This window comes from Mus caroli, unplaced genomic scaffold (assembly GCF_978045245.1).
Source record: "Mus caroli unplaced genomic scaffold, Mus_caroli_1 scaffold_16, whole genome shotgun sequence".
In the NCBI taxonomy this organism is placed as follows: domain Eukaryota; kingdom Metazoa; phylum Chordata; class Mammalia; order Rodentia; family Muridae; genus Mus; species Mus caroli.
In genome coordinates, this window is record NW_028227271.1 from 4,642,860 (window position 1) to 4,659,685 (window position 16,826).

Sequence of the window (16,826 nt, forward strand, 5' to 3'; positions counted from 1 at the left end):
TCTTTACAGCTCGCTTTGTGCATCTGAAAAGAAAGAAACTTGGACCAACTTCACTTTCAAGACCCCCACAAATTCCTTGCTTTGGTCAGTGGCCCAAGGTTCAACTCAACTTGGGCAAGTTCGTTAAGAGGGGACGATCGTGGCTTCCAATAGGACACCGAAAGCCCGGACTAGGCACTGGGGTCTTTTCACCTACCCAAACTCACCTTCTTTCAGACCTCTACCCTAGGCGCACGCGCGCTGGCGCAGCGCTCGCCCCCTCCCTCCGCGGGCTCCAGACTTCCGGTTCCGCCCCCACCGAGGGACAGAGCGTGATGGCGGCAGACGAGAAGTTGTCAAGAGGGGGCGTTGGAGAGGCCGTGGAGGAAGAGCATCCCGGGGCTCTGGAACCCGGGGCCGCCCCATTCGGAAATTTCCCTCATTATTCCCGCTTCCACCCTCCCGAGCAAAGGCTCCGCCTTCTGCCCCCGGAGCTTCTTCGGCAGCTCTTCCCTCCCGAGGGTCCCGAGAAGAGGCCGATCCTAGGGCTGGACGTGGGGTGTAACTCCGGGGTGAGTGACGCGGGAGGGATCGGAGCGCCGGGAGCCCAGGGATGGTCAGCCTCCGCGTCCTCCGTGGTGCTGGCCTGGGCGTGGCATCAAAACTCAAAGCCCAGAGTGGGCTTTTAAAGTATAGCGTTGACAGACACGTGCACGCCCCAGCCCTCCCTCTGGGGCCCCACCACCGAGTGAGGAATTTTGAGCAATCCACAACTCATTCCAAAATTTCCCGCCAGACCGCTGGGGAAGGAGGACCGTCTGATCTGCACTTCCGGCGTTTGCCTCCTCTTTTGCTTTGCTGGTCTTCTTGGCTGGGGAACGGGGACCCCCTTCCCTTCCCCCGGGAATCCTGATTCCTAAAAGATAAGAGCCAGGGTGACGTAATCACGGCTGAAACTTAAGGCTCTAGATACACAGTGCAGGACAGACCTGGAGCCAGGTCCTTATTTACTTAAACTTGTGCTAACAGAGGACAACGGTGAACAGTAGAGAGGGATCAAGAAAGAAAATAGATCATTCGGCCAGAGGAGGGAGCCTTAACCACCCTTCCCACCACAGAGTGTTTTCAGACATGTAATGATTAGAGTCAAACCGCAGCAAAAATAAGGAAATGACAGTCTCGCCTATTTGTAGCTAGTTAGTGGATGTCCCAGTGAAGCGGGCAGTTTTATCCCACATTGCAAATGGTTAGGACCCTCCACCATTCGCTCTACATTCCATCACCACAGAGTCCGGGGATAGAGACACCTTTTGCCCACGTGTAATTCTAGCTCTCAGAAGACAAGCATTCCCACAAGTCTGAGGCTAGCCTAGGCTACTAAGACCATGTTTCCAAAAACGACAAAAAAAGAGACATTGGTGGGTGGTGAAGACCTTTGAGGGTCTCAGTTGAGGAGAGCTTTTGGTTATAGACTACAGTAACCAGCTGGGTGTGTGTCCCTGTAAACGTCACCGTGGTATAGGAAACCAGCAGAAAGACAGAAAAGAAAACCATTTAAGAAAAAAAAAAAAGATTTTAAAATTGTAAGCAGTGTATACAGAGCCACAGTGGAAAGGACACGGTTGCAATTGACTAAGGCAGTTGTTCTCAAGTTTACTTTTGAACATTTATTTATTTATTTATGCATTTATCCACTCATTCTTGTTTTACACAAGTTCTCTCTGCCCTCAATATGGAGACCATGCCGGCCTCAAAAGCAAATCAGGGTAGGAGGAAATTTAGTGGCGTCGTGTGGGTCCTTGTGCCGTCAACTGTGACTTTGAACAACGTTAGTGTGACTGTGCAGTTTGTTAGACACACAGAATCTCAGCCTCCCCCCACCCCCTGTCTACTTAGTCAGCATCTGTATTTTAAAATGACCCCCGAGGTAACTTGTGCATTGTTAAGTTAGAGGGGGTGCTAGGGACTCAGCTCCATGCTTCAGAGCACTGTTCTTCCAGAGGACCTAAGTTCCGTTCCCAGCATCCTCGAGGGCAGCTCACAACCACCTGGAACTCCAATTCCAACAGAGCAGAAGTCTTCTTCTGGCCCCTCTGGGCATCCGTACACATATTAGCATGTGTAAGCACTAAGACTCATGCATACACCTACAAAAGATAATTTTTTTAATTAGTTAGAAAAGCCTAGTATGACTAAAAGGAACTTTGTGTAGCCGAAGTCTTATTATTAGTGGCCATGTGACTTTAGCTAACTAAGTAAATAACCTTGATCCATAATTTTTGTTTTGTTTTTCGAGACAGGGTTTCTTTGTATAGCCCTGGCTGTCCTGGAACTCACTTTGTAGACCAGGCTGACCTCGAACTCAGAAATCTGCCTGCCTCTGCCTCCCAAGTGCTGGGATTAAAGACATGCGCCACCACACCCGTCTCAATCCATAATTTTTAAAATGTGGCGTTTATCTGGAAAAACAAAAAAACAAAACAAAAAATGTGGAGTTTAATGTGTATTATTCCATATTTTCATAAAAATACATAAAACATAAGTCTGTACTTTATAAGTTATAAGGCAAACACTGTTGTGACCACTCTCATCATCAGCCCCCAAAGACCTTTATATGTCGTTTCCTATTTTAAAAGCCCCCTTTACCCACAGGCAACAGTTAGCCTGTTATTGTCTTGCTTTTGTTTAATTCTCATTTTCTTTTTAAATTTATTTTTATTTATTTATTTATTTATTTATTTATTTTTGGTTTTTTGAGACAGGGTTTCTCTGTGTAGCTCTGGCTGTCCTGGCACTCACTTTGTAGACCAGGCTGGCCTCGAACTCAGAAATCCGCCTGCCTCTGCCTCCCGAGTGCTGGGATTAAAGGCGTGCGCCACCACGCCCGGCTATTTTTATTTTTTTAAATCTTACTCATTTTCTAACCCTAAACAATATCGTTTAATTTTCCCACTTTGGGATTTTGTATAAAGGAAAATTTGTCTGACAGTAATCCCAGCACTTGGGAGGCAGAGGCAGGCGGATCTCAGAGTTCGAAGTCAGCCTGGTCTACAGAGTGAGTTCCAGGACAGCCAGGGCTACACAGAGAAACCCTGTCTCGGGAAAAAAAAAAAAAAAAAAGAAGAGACCAGTCTGGTCTATATAGACTTATTTTTTAAAAAAGGAGAAGCCGGGCGTGGTGGCGCACGCCTTTAATCCCAGCACTCGGGAGGCAGAGGCAGGCGGATTTCTGAGTTCGAGGCCAGCCTGGTCTACAAAGTGAGTTCCAGGACAGCCAGGGCTACACAGAGAAACCCTGTCTCGAAAAGTCAAAAAAAAAAAATAAATAAAAATAAAAAAATAAAAAAATAAAAATAAAAAAGGAGAAAACTTGCTATCTACTTGATTTTCCTCTTCAGCAGTATGTCTTTGAAAGTTTTTTTGTTTGTTTGTTTTTGCTTGTTTGTTTTTTGAGACAGGGTTTCTCTGTGTAGTCCTGGAACTCACTCTGTAGACCAGGCTGGCCTCGAACTAAAAAATCCATCTGCCTCTGCCTCCCAAGTGCTGGGATTAAAGGCGTGCGCTACCACTACTTGGGTGTATCAAGCCAAGCTCCTCAGCTTTATGCTGTTATCGCTAATACCCCGTTGTCATGAATGAATGACTCGTTCACACTTGAACAGCTGAGTGGTTCCCGCCATGTGTGTTCTTCACCCGTGTGAGAAGTTGCAGAGGTGACAGAGACTGCACAAAACCACGTGTTTGAATAGTTACAGTTAGAGGGAAGAGGTGGTGTTTCATTTGAGAGTCAGAAGCGTGCTAAAATGGGTGGCCGGATCAGATCATCACACTCCCGGCTAGAAAGACTCACAGAGACTTTTAAGATTGGTGGCTTCAAAGGCAGAGGCGGTTTCAGGAGGCAGTGCAAGCTCACACTGTAGAGGCAAGGCCTGGTGAGAGCTTCCTAGAGCCCAGACTTTGCCAACTTCCACAGCTTCCTGACGAGGGACACCACTCACACTTCCGGAGTACTTTCCTTTGGATATGAGACACCCAGAAAGGGATAATGAATATGCCAATATATTGTTTAAGCTGGGAAACACTGCTCTGAGCTCTTTGCTGGCCTTTGTCACATCGTTTGGTCTGTAACTTCCAAGTGTACAACTCAATCTGTTGTCAGGGTCAGGGTACAGGTAGCCAGGCACGGATAGGGAAATCAGGAATTCAGGGCTATCCTCGGCTACATAGTGAGTTTGAGTTGAGCCACTTAAGACTGATTTAAAAAGAAAGGAAGGAAGGAAGAAAAAGAAAAGGTAAAAACTGAATGTAGGGTACAGGGTGGATGCATTATACCAGCCCCTAGGGGGCGTTAAGAGTCTGCTCATGAAAAAAAAATATATCCTCTCTAGATTATTATGATAAGAGCCTCACTTCCGGTATAGGCAGAGGTCAGTGGCGGTCTCAAAGGATGAGAGGTTTCTTTTCCACGCACTGTTAGAGAGCTGCAATGACAAGGCTCTTTTGGATCCCTCTAGGATCTGAGTGTGGCTCTGTACAAACATTTCCTTTCCCCGTGCGATGGGGAGACCTGCTCCGGTGCATCCAGAGAACTGCGCATCCTCTGCTGTGATATAGATCCAGTCCTTGTGGAGAGGGCTGAAAGAGACTGTCCCTTCCCTGAGGCTTTGACCTTTATCACCCTGGACATCATGGATCAAGAGAACAGGAAGGTTCCCTTGAGTTCTTTCGTAAGCCAGTTTGGCCGTTCCGTTTTTGACATCGTCTTCTGCATGTCAGTGACCATGTGGATTCATCTGAACCACGGGGACCGTGGTCTGTGCGAGTTCCTGGCCCACATCTCCTCTCTCTGCAGCTACCTCCTCGTGGAGCCACAACCCTGGAAGTGTTACCGGGCAGCTGCAAGGCGCCTGCGCAAGCTGGGACTCCACAGTTTTGATCACTTCCGCTCGCTGGCCATCCGAGGTGACATGGCCAACCAGATCGTGCGGATCTTGACGCAGGACCACGGGATGGAGTTAGCGTGCTGTTTTGGCAACACCAGTTGGGACCGAAGCCTTCTGCTCTTCAGAGCAAAGCACACCCGCGAGACTCAGGCAATCCCTGAATCGTCAACAAAAGAGACACGGACAGATTAAGATTCCGAGGGCCATGGGACACAGACCAGTAAAGAGATACCGTGGAGTTTTAACACCGAGAATCGAGTTGGATCCCAGAGACATCAGGCAGCCTTGAGACCTGGCAGGAGCTTTTGGCAAAGTGTCTGAAGCAAGCGGCTGAAAGACACAGTCCGTGTTCCCGGTTGTTTGGAATAGCCCCCACGGGAATGAGTTCACGGGACAATGAATGAGGCAGCTGGACGGAGATTATGTTCCTAAGGAGTGAAACTGCTCTTTTGGAAGTTGTTTTGTTTGCTGAGGAGCATTTGGGTATCGGGTGTGCTGGGCAGCAAGTCTACCACCAAACCTCATCTCCAGCTCTAAGGGGTTATTTATTAAAAAAAGAAAGAATGAAAAAGGCTGTGTCGTTTCTTTGCTCTCCTTAAAATCTGATCTGGTTTCTTCCGGCATTTTCTGAGCATACTGGACCTGCCTTGAGGTAAAGCCTTACAATGAAATCTTCGTGTAATAATGAGGTGCTGGCCTGGCTACAGGAAATGGCCAGTAGAGCAGATATCTAGAGCCAGACAAGCCTTGGCACAGTACTTAACAGATACTAGAAGCTGGGTGTAGTGGCGGATGCCTGTAATCTAGGCACTTGGCAGGCAGGGGCAGGAGGATCAGGAGTTTAAGGCCAGCCTGGGCTACATGAGTCTCTGTCTTTAAAAAAAATTAAAAAAAAAAAGAAAGTAATGACAACAGATATTTATGGCTCTGGGTAAAGCTTAATCGCAGAGTATTTACCAAATTCTTACAAAGTTTGTTCCCTAGTCTTCTCATCCCCCACAATAAAGTAAAATTTAAATTATGAACCCTGAGGTAGATAGCGATTTGGGTCTGCAGTACAGCTCAGTAATCTCATTTTCCTTCTCTCTTTCCCCCTCCCCCTCTCTAAGTTTTCAGGGATCAGGCACAGCGCTGGACCCTGCAGACACTCTGCAATCACTGCCAGTGGGCTGTATCCCCAGCCTGATTCTATTGTGTTTTCCTTTTTTTGACTTTTGGGGTCTTTTTGTTTGTTTTTTAAGACAAGTTATCTATGTAGCCTTGGCTGTCTTAGTTTATATATTTCCTGTGTATTTTGTTTTGCCCATATGAATATCTATGCTCCATGTGCATGCAGTTCCCAAAGAGACCAGAAGAGGGCATCAGATCCCCTGGGACCGGAGTTAACAGATGATGGCTGTGAGCCACTACCATGTGGGTTCTTGGACTCCTGATCCTGCAAGAGCAGCCAGTGCTGTTGGCTACTGAGCCATCTCTCGAGCCCAAATGCTGGCCATTTTTAAGTATACAGTCCTATGGCATTAAGTACATTCACATTGACGGTCCTGTTTTTAGCAGGCATCTTGATTCTGACACAAGTGGATGAGACAATACTTTTGACAGCTTAGGATTCCGTCTAGCCTCCTGGAGAAAGGCCTTTTATTTCTGATCATTTAATGTATCTACACCCTACTGGCTCCTAAATATACTGGTAGCCCACCCCCAGGGTTCTGGGCCAATATTTTCCTGTTCTGTAATCATAATTCCCTCTGAAGTAGTTATCAGGCATCTTTTTTTTTTTTTTAGATTTATTTATTTATTATATGTAAGTACACTGTAGCTGTCCTCAGACACTCCAGAAGAGGGAGTCAGATCTCGTTACGGATGGTTGTGAGCCACCATGTGGTTGCTGGGATTTGAACTCTGGACCTTCGGAAGAGCAGTTGGGTGCTCTTACCCACTGAGCCATCTCACCAGCCCAAGTTATCAGGCATCTTAATGATATCATATCACCTCACATCCCAAGAGCAAACTAACCCCACTTCCACGCTTAACCTCGGCCCCACTGTGGCATTTACTTATTGCACACCCTAGGAACTGCAGTTGGCATCTTTGCACTCCCCATGCTGAAAGAGGCGCAAAGCCCAGCAAATCCTCCAGTAGCGTGTAAATCCCGTTCACTGCGTCTGTCTGTCCGTCCTTGTGGCGGCCCCTCCTTCTGACCTGTCTCTTGCCTGCCCTCACGCATAGTTTTACAACTGAGACAGCGCCCTCCCCTTCCAAAGCCCAGAAGAGCTGAAGGATGAGAAAGAACTTTGTGGAAGAATGCATTAACCAAGAACAAGGGTGCTGTTACTTGGTGACGGTGCGGTGCTCTGTCAACACGCCGCAGGCCACAACTGCGTGCTTAGTTAAGACAGACAGGAGAACCGCAAAAAATGCAAAGCTTACTGAATTATCTTTTTTTTTTTTCCAAGATAAGGAAGTGTCGCCATGTTCAGTTTGAGGGCCACCAAACATTTTAAATCAGGGTTAGGAGACAGTGGGAATGGAAGGACGGGAACAGAGGCCAGCTTTGGGCAGCCTCAGATTGATTGCAGTGGGAGACTGAGGTAAGTCTCCATGTTCTCTGCACCTTGTGGCTCTCTTTACCCTTCCTTCACCAAGGCTGTGCAGAGGCTATATTTAACACCATGACAGGCTGTATAACTGACTTCCTCATACCATCCCGATAGCAGAAGGGGCTTTGACAATGTAATTAAGGATCCTGAGACAGGGCAGGTAGCTGGGATCTCTTTTAAAAGGGAGGCAGAAGGAGATCTAGCCACAGTAGTTGTAGTAACAGAAGTTTGGATGGTAATGAGGAAGGACTGCAAAGGGAGACATGCAGACAAGGGAACCCATCCCTCCGTGATTCTCTAGAAGGCACTCAGCGCAGATACTGTAATCCTGGGTTTCTGGCTGGGATTGTAAACGTAAGCTACATTGTTTCAAAGCAAGCTTGTGATTTGTTACAGCGAGAAAGCAGTACTCATAGGAGCTTCGTACTGCAGGACCGGCTCAAAAGGTCTCAAATGGAGCCAGGTCCAAATAACTGTTTTGGTTTTGGCTTTGTTTCTGTAGCCCTGGCTGTCCTGGAACTGTCTTTAGGCCAGACTGGACTCCAACCCACAGAGATTCACTCCACTGCTTCTGCCTCCAGAGCGCTTGGATTAAAAGCATGTGCCACCATGCCCAGATGTCCCAAACAACCCAATGGCAGAAAATGGCCTTAGTGACCAAAGGATATGCAGGGGCTACACCTCCACACGTGCAATTGAGAACAAGTCAACCATGAAAGCCTTCAGGTCTGAGTCCGACCTGTTTGCTAGTGGCGAGCTACTGAATAGTTGGGTAGGAGGAACCATTTGTTGAACTTCATTACAGTCCATGTGGCTGCCAGAAGAAAATGTGCAATTAGTGCTCATAAAGATGAGGCCCTGGAACCAAGTAGACAGTGACTGCTCAATCCCCCAGGAGAGCCTTGAAGACCAAGTACATTGAACCTTTTTAGGGCTTACGACAGAGAGAGAAAATGAGCCTGGATATACTAACATTTACAAAATCATGAGCTGGGTGTAACCTCAGCACTTGGGAGGCTGAGTTTGGGGATGGTATGGATAAGCTCCAGGCCAGCCCACACTGTGTCCATCCAGACCCTGTATCCAAAAGCAGATGCCGGCTAACAGGATCACAGAGCTTCAGGAAGGGAAGCCCGCCTCCTGCAGCACATACAAGAAGGAGACTCTCAGGGGACAAGAGGTGAGAAGGTACAGAAAGGATGTGGAGTGGTGGGCAAGGGACAGTCCCCGTGAGCCTCGAACCATGTGGCCAGAGCCCACGGCACAGAACACTCAGGATGTGCTCCTAACGGGCAGGCGTCAGAACAGAAGCCAACTGTAAAGTTTGGAGTCCTGTCCACACAAGAAAATACTCAGAAGCCACAGGCAAAAAAGCAATGTATCTGACTAAAGAGGGAGAGAACAATTTCATGAGAACCAGCTAAACTTATTTTAAATAACGCCATTAATCCCAGCACTGGGAGGCAAAGGCAGGTGGATCTGTGTGAGTTCAGGGACAGCCTGTTTTACATAATGAGTTCCAGGACAGCTAGGACTACAGAGAGACTTGTCTCAAAATTTAAAAAAAGGGGGAGGGGGGAGAGATCCTGAGTTCAGTTCCCAGCAACCACATGGTGGCTCACAACCATCTGTGATGCCCTCTTCTGGTGGGTGTGTCTGAAGACAACTGCAGTGTACATAAAATAATGAAGGGAAGGAGGGAGGGAGAAAGAAAGAAGAGAGAACAGAAAGGCAGATCAACTCTGGGGGGGGGGGTATGCTTATTTTGAGGCGGGGCCTTGTGGCTGGCCTTGACTTTATTGGCAACCCTCCTGCTTCCTTCTCCCAGATGCTAAGGTTACAGTGTGAACTGCAAAGCCCGACTAGACACCTGCTCAATCTCGTTAATGACGTCACAAATAAAAACGAGTCCATCTTTGGATTAGTACAGTGCTGACAGGCTTCTGGAGTTTGTTGTTGTCTCTTACCTGATGATAAGGAGGCTGGGGAGCTCCCCAGCACAAGCTGCCTCACACAGCCAACTTCTTCTGTGGGTACCGGGCATCCAACCTCAGGTTCTCATGCTGACCGAGAGAAATCCCCACCCCTGTGTGCACTGTGTGTGTGTGTGTGTGTGTGTGTGTGTGTGGCATAAGTGTGAGTTCAGATGGGGTGTACGCAAACACAGTATGTATACATGTCCATGTGCACATGGGGCTGGGGGAGGTGGGAAGCGCTTATGGTGGCCCGAGATTGACATCAAGCGTCTTCCTCTATCTTATCTTTGGAGACACAGTCTGCGGTTGAACCTGGACCACACTGACAGACTAGGCTGGTCAGTGAGGTCCAGGGGCCCCTCAGTGCACACTGCCGGGTTACAGGTGTGCTTGTTTTCTTTCCTTTCCTTTTCTTTCTACATGGGTGCTAGCTAGTGACCTTAACTGCAGCCCTCGTATGCATGGCAGTTTATTGACTGAACCATCTCTCCAGCCCCGCATGCACGTACTTCTAAAAGATTAAATTTAAACAATTTCCTAAATTAAGCCATGCCTCCCCATAGCTGACTAAAATGGCTCTTGTGGATATCCAACTGCCTTGTGCATCTATATCTGCCTAGTCTTTCCCCTAACCACACAGCCAAGATTCTCGAAAGATCTAAGCGCTTCCTGACTCCATTACTTACTGTGTGCGTCTTTCTCAACCGTTCTGAATCTGGTCTTGCCAGTCTCCCATGACGCGTGGCTAAAGTCAACAAGAATGATTGTCCTGACCCAGCTTCTGGCTCACTGGAAACTGGCTGGTCCTTGGACATCTGGCTTGGACTCTGGCGATGGCATTCCTCTGGAGCCCCCTGTTGAATGCTTGGTACTCCACGGGGTTCTGTTCCAGCACCCCCTCTCCTCCTGCATGACTTCCTCCACCCTGGCTCAATTACCCCCAGTTTTAATGACTCATAGATTCCATTAGTCCAAATCCTCTCTTGAACCTCAAAAGTATTTATCCAAAAGCCTACATTACTGTTTCCAATCTTTTTTTTTTTTAATTATTTTTTATGGGTGTGAGTGTTTACTACATGCCTGCCTGGTGCCTGCAGGGCCAGAAGAGGGAGTCAGATCCCCTGAAACTGGAGTCACAGGTAGTAGTGAGTGCCCATCAAACCTGAATCCTCTAGAAAAGCATATATTCATTGTCCATAACGCTGGGTAACATTAAGCCAGTTCATCCTTCCACACCATCCATTCCCCATCCCTGCCAGCCTCCTCTCCCCCAGCCTCTCTCCCTCCCACTTTCATCACATGCAGCTTAGCATCCTAACCTTTCCACATCTTGGAACGCAGAGTAAATGGTGGGATTCTCTAGGCTGGATGATGCACTACAGTATATATAGACAGGAAATGTCCAGGGCAACTTGCATTGTCCTAAGGATTGAGGTTAACATGCAGTGTATCTGTAGCCTCTCCTGAGGAACAGCAGCAACTGGGAAGGGGGCACTGAGAAGGGAGCATTGTGAAGGGGACACTGGGAAGGGAGCACTGGGAAGGGGGCATTGTGAAGGGGACACTGGGAAGGGAGCACTGGGAAGGGGGCACTGAGAAGGGAGCATTGTGAAGGGGACACTGGGAAGGGAGCACTGGGAAGGGGGCATTGTGAAGGGGACACTGGGAAGGGAGCACTGGGAAGGGGGCACTGGGAAGGGGGCACTGAGAAGGGAGCATTGTGAAGGGGACACTGGGAAGGGAGCACTGGGAAGGGGGCACTGGAAAGGGGGCACTGAGAAGGGAGCATTGTGAAGGGGACACTGTGAAGGGGGCATTGGGAAGGGAGCACTGGGAAGGGCGCACTGGGAAGGGGGCACTGCAAAGGAAGCACTCAGTGTGGACAGGCAATTTCCAGTTGGATACCTTCTGGGCATTTGTTTGTTTGTTTGTTTTTGAGATAGGGTTTCTCTGTATAGCCCTGGGTGTCCTGGAACTCACTTTGTAGACCAGGCTGGCCTTGAACTCAGAAATCCGCCTGCCTCTGCCTTCCGAGTGCTGAGATTTAAAGGCGTGTGCCACCATGCCCAGCTGGGCTTTTTTTTTTTTTTTAAAGATTCATTTACTTATTTTACATATGTGAGTACCTGTAGCTGTCTTCAGACACACCAGAAGAGGGCATCGGATCCCATTACAGATGGTTGTGAGCCACCATGTGGTTGCTGGGAACTGAACCCAGGACCTCTGGAAGAGCAGTCAGTGCTCCTAACCATGTAGCCATCTCTCCAGCCCCACTTCTGGGCATTTCAGTGCCAACCTGTTTGGAAGCAAGCACACCATCTAAACCTCTTCTTCCCCAGCATCTTTTATGTCAGTGAGCAGCCCTCCTGGCTGCAAAGTCTGCCCTCTCTGCGTCCCTCCCCTTCTAACCCCAAGGTCCATTGCTTCTACAGCTATGTATGCCATTTTCTTTGTTTGGTGTTTGGTTCTTGGTTTATGGCGACATGGTAACTCTATTATGTAGCTCTGGCTGACCTGAAACTCAGAATGTAGACCAGGCTGGTCTTGAATTCCCAGAGATCCTTCCCGAGAGGTGAGATAAAGGCATGCAGCACATACCCAGCCTGCCATATTTTCTCTGTGTCTCTAATACCCATCACTCCTCTCACAGTCCTGCCCCAGACCACTCACTTTCCCTCCTTTTCCCCAATTATTATAAATCTTTCTGCCTGGTGACCCTGACTTCAGTCTCTCCAGACTGAGACAACAGCGATCCTTCCAAAATACAGATCTGAAGCCAAGTGTACTGGTGCACACCTTCGATCCAAGCACTGGGAGGCAGGCAGATCTCTCTGAGTTCAAGGACAGCCTCAACCCATGGGTCATGACCCCCTTGGGGGTTAAATGTCCCTTTCACAGGGGTCATATATCAAATATTCTGTATAGCAGATATTTACATTACAATCCATAACAGTAGCAAATTTACAGCTACAAAGTAGCAATGAAAAGAATTTTTTTTTTTTGGTTTTTCGAGACAGGGTTTCTCTGTATAGCCCTGGCTGTCCTGGAACTCACTTTGTAGACCAGGCTGGCCTTGAACTCAGAAATCCGCCTGCCTCTGCCTCCCGAGTGCTGGGATTAAAGGCGTGCGCCACCACGCCCGGCTGAAAAGAATTTTATGTTCCTCACCGGAGCATGAGGAACTGTACCAAAGGGATTGCAGCATCAGGAAGGGTTTGAACTGCTGTCATAGGGAACTCCAGGCCAGCCAGGCCTACACAATGAGACCCAATCTCAAAAACAAAACACAAAATATTAGCCTGATTATGCATCCTACCAGCTCTACCCCAGCCCTCACCTAAAGCCACGCAAGAGTCTGCTTCGCTCTTAGGATACTTCTCACATTGGTACGTCTGCAAGTCATCTCTACTACTTAGCCTGGTACTATGTTCGCAATGCCTGGCATAGAAAAAAGGCGCACTAAAAATTTGGGGGACTAAGCCCAGGACCTCACACATACTAGGCAAGTACTCTCCCACTGAGCAATATCCCCATCCCTTTATTTACTTTTTATTTTGAGATAGGGTCTCATTTAATTACCTAAACTGACCTTTGAACTCACTCTGTAACTCAGGCAGGCCTTGAATTTGTGATCTTCCTGAGTAGCAGGGTCCTTAAGCCTGGACCATTAGGTCCAACAAGAAGGAGGAGGAGGAGAAGGAGGAGGAGAAGGAGGAGGAGGAGGAGGAGAAGGAGGAGGAGAAGGAGGAGGAGAAGGAGGAGAAGGAGGAGGAGGAGAAGAAGAAGGAGGAGAAGGAGGAGGAGGAGAAGAAAGAAAGGAAGAAGAAAGGCAGGAAGACAGACAGGAAGAAGAAAGAAAGAAAGAAAGAAAGAAAGAAAGAAAGAAAGAAAGAAAGAAAGAAAGAGGAAGAGGAGGAGGAGGAGGAGAAGAAGAAGAAGAAGAAGAAGAAGAAGAAGAAGAAGAAATAATTAAAAGAAGAAGAAGAAGAAGAAGAAGAAGAAGAAATAATTAAAAGATGTGAGCAGATCCATCATATCTTACCAGTGAGAGATTTCAAAGTACATTGGCAATGGCTTACTCCTGTTGAGAAAATTAACTGAACATTAGCCAGCACCTTTCTCCTTCTTAGTAGGCAGTAGTAATATCTAGACTGTGTCCTGAAGTTGACCCAACCAAAAAAAAAAAAAAATAGGCAGGTTAGGGTATTCTGAGAAGGTAGTGAGTTACCCAACTATCTCTTAATTCCAGGAGTTCTAAACTTGGCCATCTTCTCAGCCAGTACAGCAGTAAAGTGATTCAACGCCAACCTCTGAAGAGGGAAGACAAGCGCTAAATGGTCAACCACACAGCATTAAAGCAGAGAATGTGGGAGGGCAGCTGAGTACCCCGATGCCATTGCAGAGGACCAGGGTTAAGTCTCAGCACTCACAAGGTGGCTCACAACCACCCATTATTCAGTTCCCGGGGATCTGAATCCAAATGCCACTGTGAGTAGTGAGGGCGTGGCTTTCCAGGGTCATCATCACTATATACACAGTTATGCCACACCATCACACGGGTGTGTAAACAGCAGTCTACAGCCCCAGCCCCCAAGAAGTCTAGCTTGTCTTATTACAAACAAGGAAAGGATGCGATTAGTGATGCAGACTAAGAATGGAGAATAATCAATCTTGGGGCTTCAGACTTTTAATAAATTGATTAGTAAAACTGAATCAAAACGTAGCAAGCCTCACCTAAGAAAATAACCGTGGAGCACTGCTACAGCTTCACAGTTGAAGCCTGAAGCCTATCAAAATAGCAAGTGCTCCAGGGCCCGCCAGGAGGGCAAGGCCATGGACAAATGCTCTGCCTGTGCCTACTAAATAAAGGTGAGCACATGAAAGAGACAAAACAAAACATAAAACAAACACTCTAAGCCAGGCAGTGGTGCACACCTTCAATCCCAGCACTCAGGAGAGAGGCAAAGGCAGGTAGATCTCTGAGTTCGAGGCCGCATGGTCTAGAGAGAATTCCAGTACACTCGTCTCGATAAACCAACCAACCAATCAAACAAACAAACAAACAAAAACCCTAACCAATCTAGATGTCATTTGCTTCCAAAAATTCAGTCACCTGCAAAACATTTAAAATAGTTAGAAATACCTGACAGACTTAAGATTTCCATCCCAAGGCACAAGAACAGCAGATACATCATTTGTGTTGGGCTTCAAAACCCTTTGAGGGGAGATTGTGTCTAATTATTGTTACCCCCCCGGGGTCAGCCCATTAATCCCTATCCAGTAAATACTGGATGACTGGCCAAGGATTAATCAGTCCTGTAGTGTCCAAAGGCATCCCCACAGAACATCAAGAAACAAGATGAAGAGGGAGTGGAAGGCTGTGGATTTGGCTCGGCACCAGAGTGCATGCTCAGTGTGTGCATGCTCTAGGCCTGGTGGCACACCTGCGGTCCTCACACCCAGTACATGACACCTGTGTCCTGACACAGGGGGGCAGAGCGTTAGAAGTCAGCCTGAATTACACAGCGAGACTGGAGGTTCTTCTTCTTTTTCTGTTGTTGTTGTTTAATCCAAAATGACTCCCTTATATAAATGCTCATTCTGCTTTCAGATAAAACCTCTTGCATTGCCCCCCCCTCCCCCACAAAAGAGGATTTGCTTGCTATCCCACTCCGGTAATTAGCTTCTTGCCAATCACTTATCTTTATTCCTGCCTGGGTCCTACTCAAGTTCTCCATCTTCAGACTCCTGCTCTAAAATGCCTTTTTCAGAGAGGACCCCTTAAATTCATCCCAGCCAACCTGACCACCCTACATTCTTGTACGGCATCTGTTCTTTTACTGGACTAGTTTTGCTTTAAGTCTCATTTGTACACCTATGACAGAAGCAATATTAATAAAATATACAAAGTGTCCAAAGATACCTCTGAATTCCCCTGTGTGCACATCCAGGCCAGTTAATACAGTGCAGATAGCTGAGGATTATAAGGTATCCACCGAAGAGCAAAGAAGTGTTTAAGGACCAAAATGGAGACAGAAGCTATAGGATCATGACAAGTTCAAGGTTAGCCAGGCCTATATCATGAGTTCCTGGCTAGCCAGGGTTAGAGATCCTGTCTCAACAAAACAGTAACAACAAACAGACCAAGGACAACCTTACTGAGCTCTTAAGTTGCAAAGGCCTGCAAGAGTTAGCTTGTTTCCTCCCTGTCAGTGACTGAACTGTACTTTCTTCTTCCCTGACAGAAAGTAGCTAAAAACCAACCACAGTCTCGTTTTTCTGCACTACGGATCTACCTGCCTCTGCCTCACAAGTGCGAGGATTTCTCATGAGCAACCACGCCTGGGTTTGCCTTGCTTCTTAAACCAGCACTGCTTTCTACACATGTGCCTGTTCCTCGCTTCCAGTTTCCAGATTTCTGGGAGGTCCCCGACCTAGAGATGGAAAAGAGAGGCGGGTGCATTTCAGGCCAAGGAGACACTCAAGCCTCTTCCTGTAGATTTGCACCTAACACGTATGCAGCAAATTACAAACACGCTCTCAACCACATACACGTGCACGCCCAGACCCACGGAAGCAGACGCGCATGCCCGTGGGCCCGCGCAAACCTACTTAGTTTTCTCTGTTCTAAATGCCCGGGCTCCAGTCCCACTCGGCCGGGCCTGGCATTCCGATCCCCAGCACCGGGAGCACCGGGAGCATCGGGAGCACCGGGAAGGCTTTGCAGGTCAGCTCCGGCCTGAGGTAGAGTGTTTCTCCGCAGGGGGGAGGGGAGGGGAGGCCCTGCCCACCCGGGCGGAAGCGGCGCGCGCCGGCCGGGCAGACTTAGCTTTCGTCCTGGGAACATCTGGACAGAGCTGGGAGGAGCAAGCACCCAGACTGAGCGTGGATTGGCTGAGCGGGAGGAGGGAGGCGGGGTCTGGGCGAGGGGCGGGGCTCATTGGCCCCTTTAAAGCCTTGACATCAAGAGGCGGCTCCGGTACCCCCCTTTTTCTGCACCCCCCTCGCCCTCCCGTCCCCGAGATGCGGCCATGGACCCTGTGGACCAAACCAGGCGAGCTCAGCACCTGATTTCGGTAAGTTCAGGCCTGTTTGGCATTTAACGGGCTGTGAGGTGGGGGGCCGCACGCCCCGGGCGGGGGCCGCGGAGTGTGGAGTGAAAGGCTCTCGTGGCAGCTTTGGCTGGAAGGGGCAGCGAGCGAGGCTTCCGGCCCACACCTCGACGCCTGCCGGTCCCTCGCGCTGCACTCTCCCAGGAGGGGTCCTGTAGTGACTTTGTCCACCCCCCCACCCCACCCCCTCCCGCCCCCTGCGCCATCCTCGCGCAC

The 16,826-nt window shown here is 48.4% G+C and overlaps 2 protein-coding genes and 1 long non-coding RNA gene across 5 annotated transcripts in view; 2 read left to right on the plus strand and 1 right to left on the minus strand.

Annotated features, from left to right (window-relative positions):
* The first annotated feature begins 300 nt into the window (after nucleotides 1-300).
* Nucleotides 301-5,487, plus strand: Bcdin3d (BCDIN3 domain containing RNA methyltransferase). The gene is made up of 2 exons (XM_021183937.2): nucleotides 301-551; nucleotides 4,494-5,487. Exons 1-2 carry the CDS (start codon nucleotides 315-317, stop codon nucleotides 5,112-5,114), a joined length of 858 nt encoding a protein of 285 aa, XP_021039596.1. The 5' UTR covers nucleotides 301-314; the 3' UTR covers nucleotides 5,115-5,487.
* Nucleotides 1,873-16,301, minus strand: LOC147000705 (uncharacterized). Its single transcript, XR_015045571.1, has 3 exons — nucleotides 16,111-16,301; nucleotides 11,625-11,794; nucleotides 1,873-2,126 (listed from the first exon to the last, which is right to left on the minus strand). It is a non-coding gene; the product is annotated as an uncharacterized LOC147000705 (long non-coding RNA).
* Nucleotides 16,302-16,489: 188 nt separating this feature from the next.
* Nckap5l (NCK associated protein 5 like) overlaps nucleotides 16,490-16,826 on the plus strand; it is a 36,493-nt gene continuing 36,156 nt past the window's right edge. For all 3 annotated transcript variants that reach the window (XM_029470177.2, XM_021183475.2, XM_029470179.2), the window contains exon 1: nucleotides 16,490-16,574. The gene's annotated coding sequence lies outside the window, so the exon portion shown is untranslated. The remainder of the gene's footprint in view (nucleotides 16,575-16,826) is intronic.

Excerpts from the sequence above, each read along its gene's own strand:
- Bcdin3d (XM_021183937.2), top strand. The coding sequence starts at position 315 with ATGGCGGCAGACGAGAAGTTGTCAAGAGGGGGCGTTGGAGAGGCCGTG. Across the intron at positions 552-4,493 it reads ACGTGGGGTGTAACTCCGGG|GATCTGAGTGTGGCTCTGTA; the intron begins GTGAGTGACGCG and ends GGATCCCTCTAG.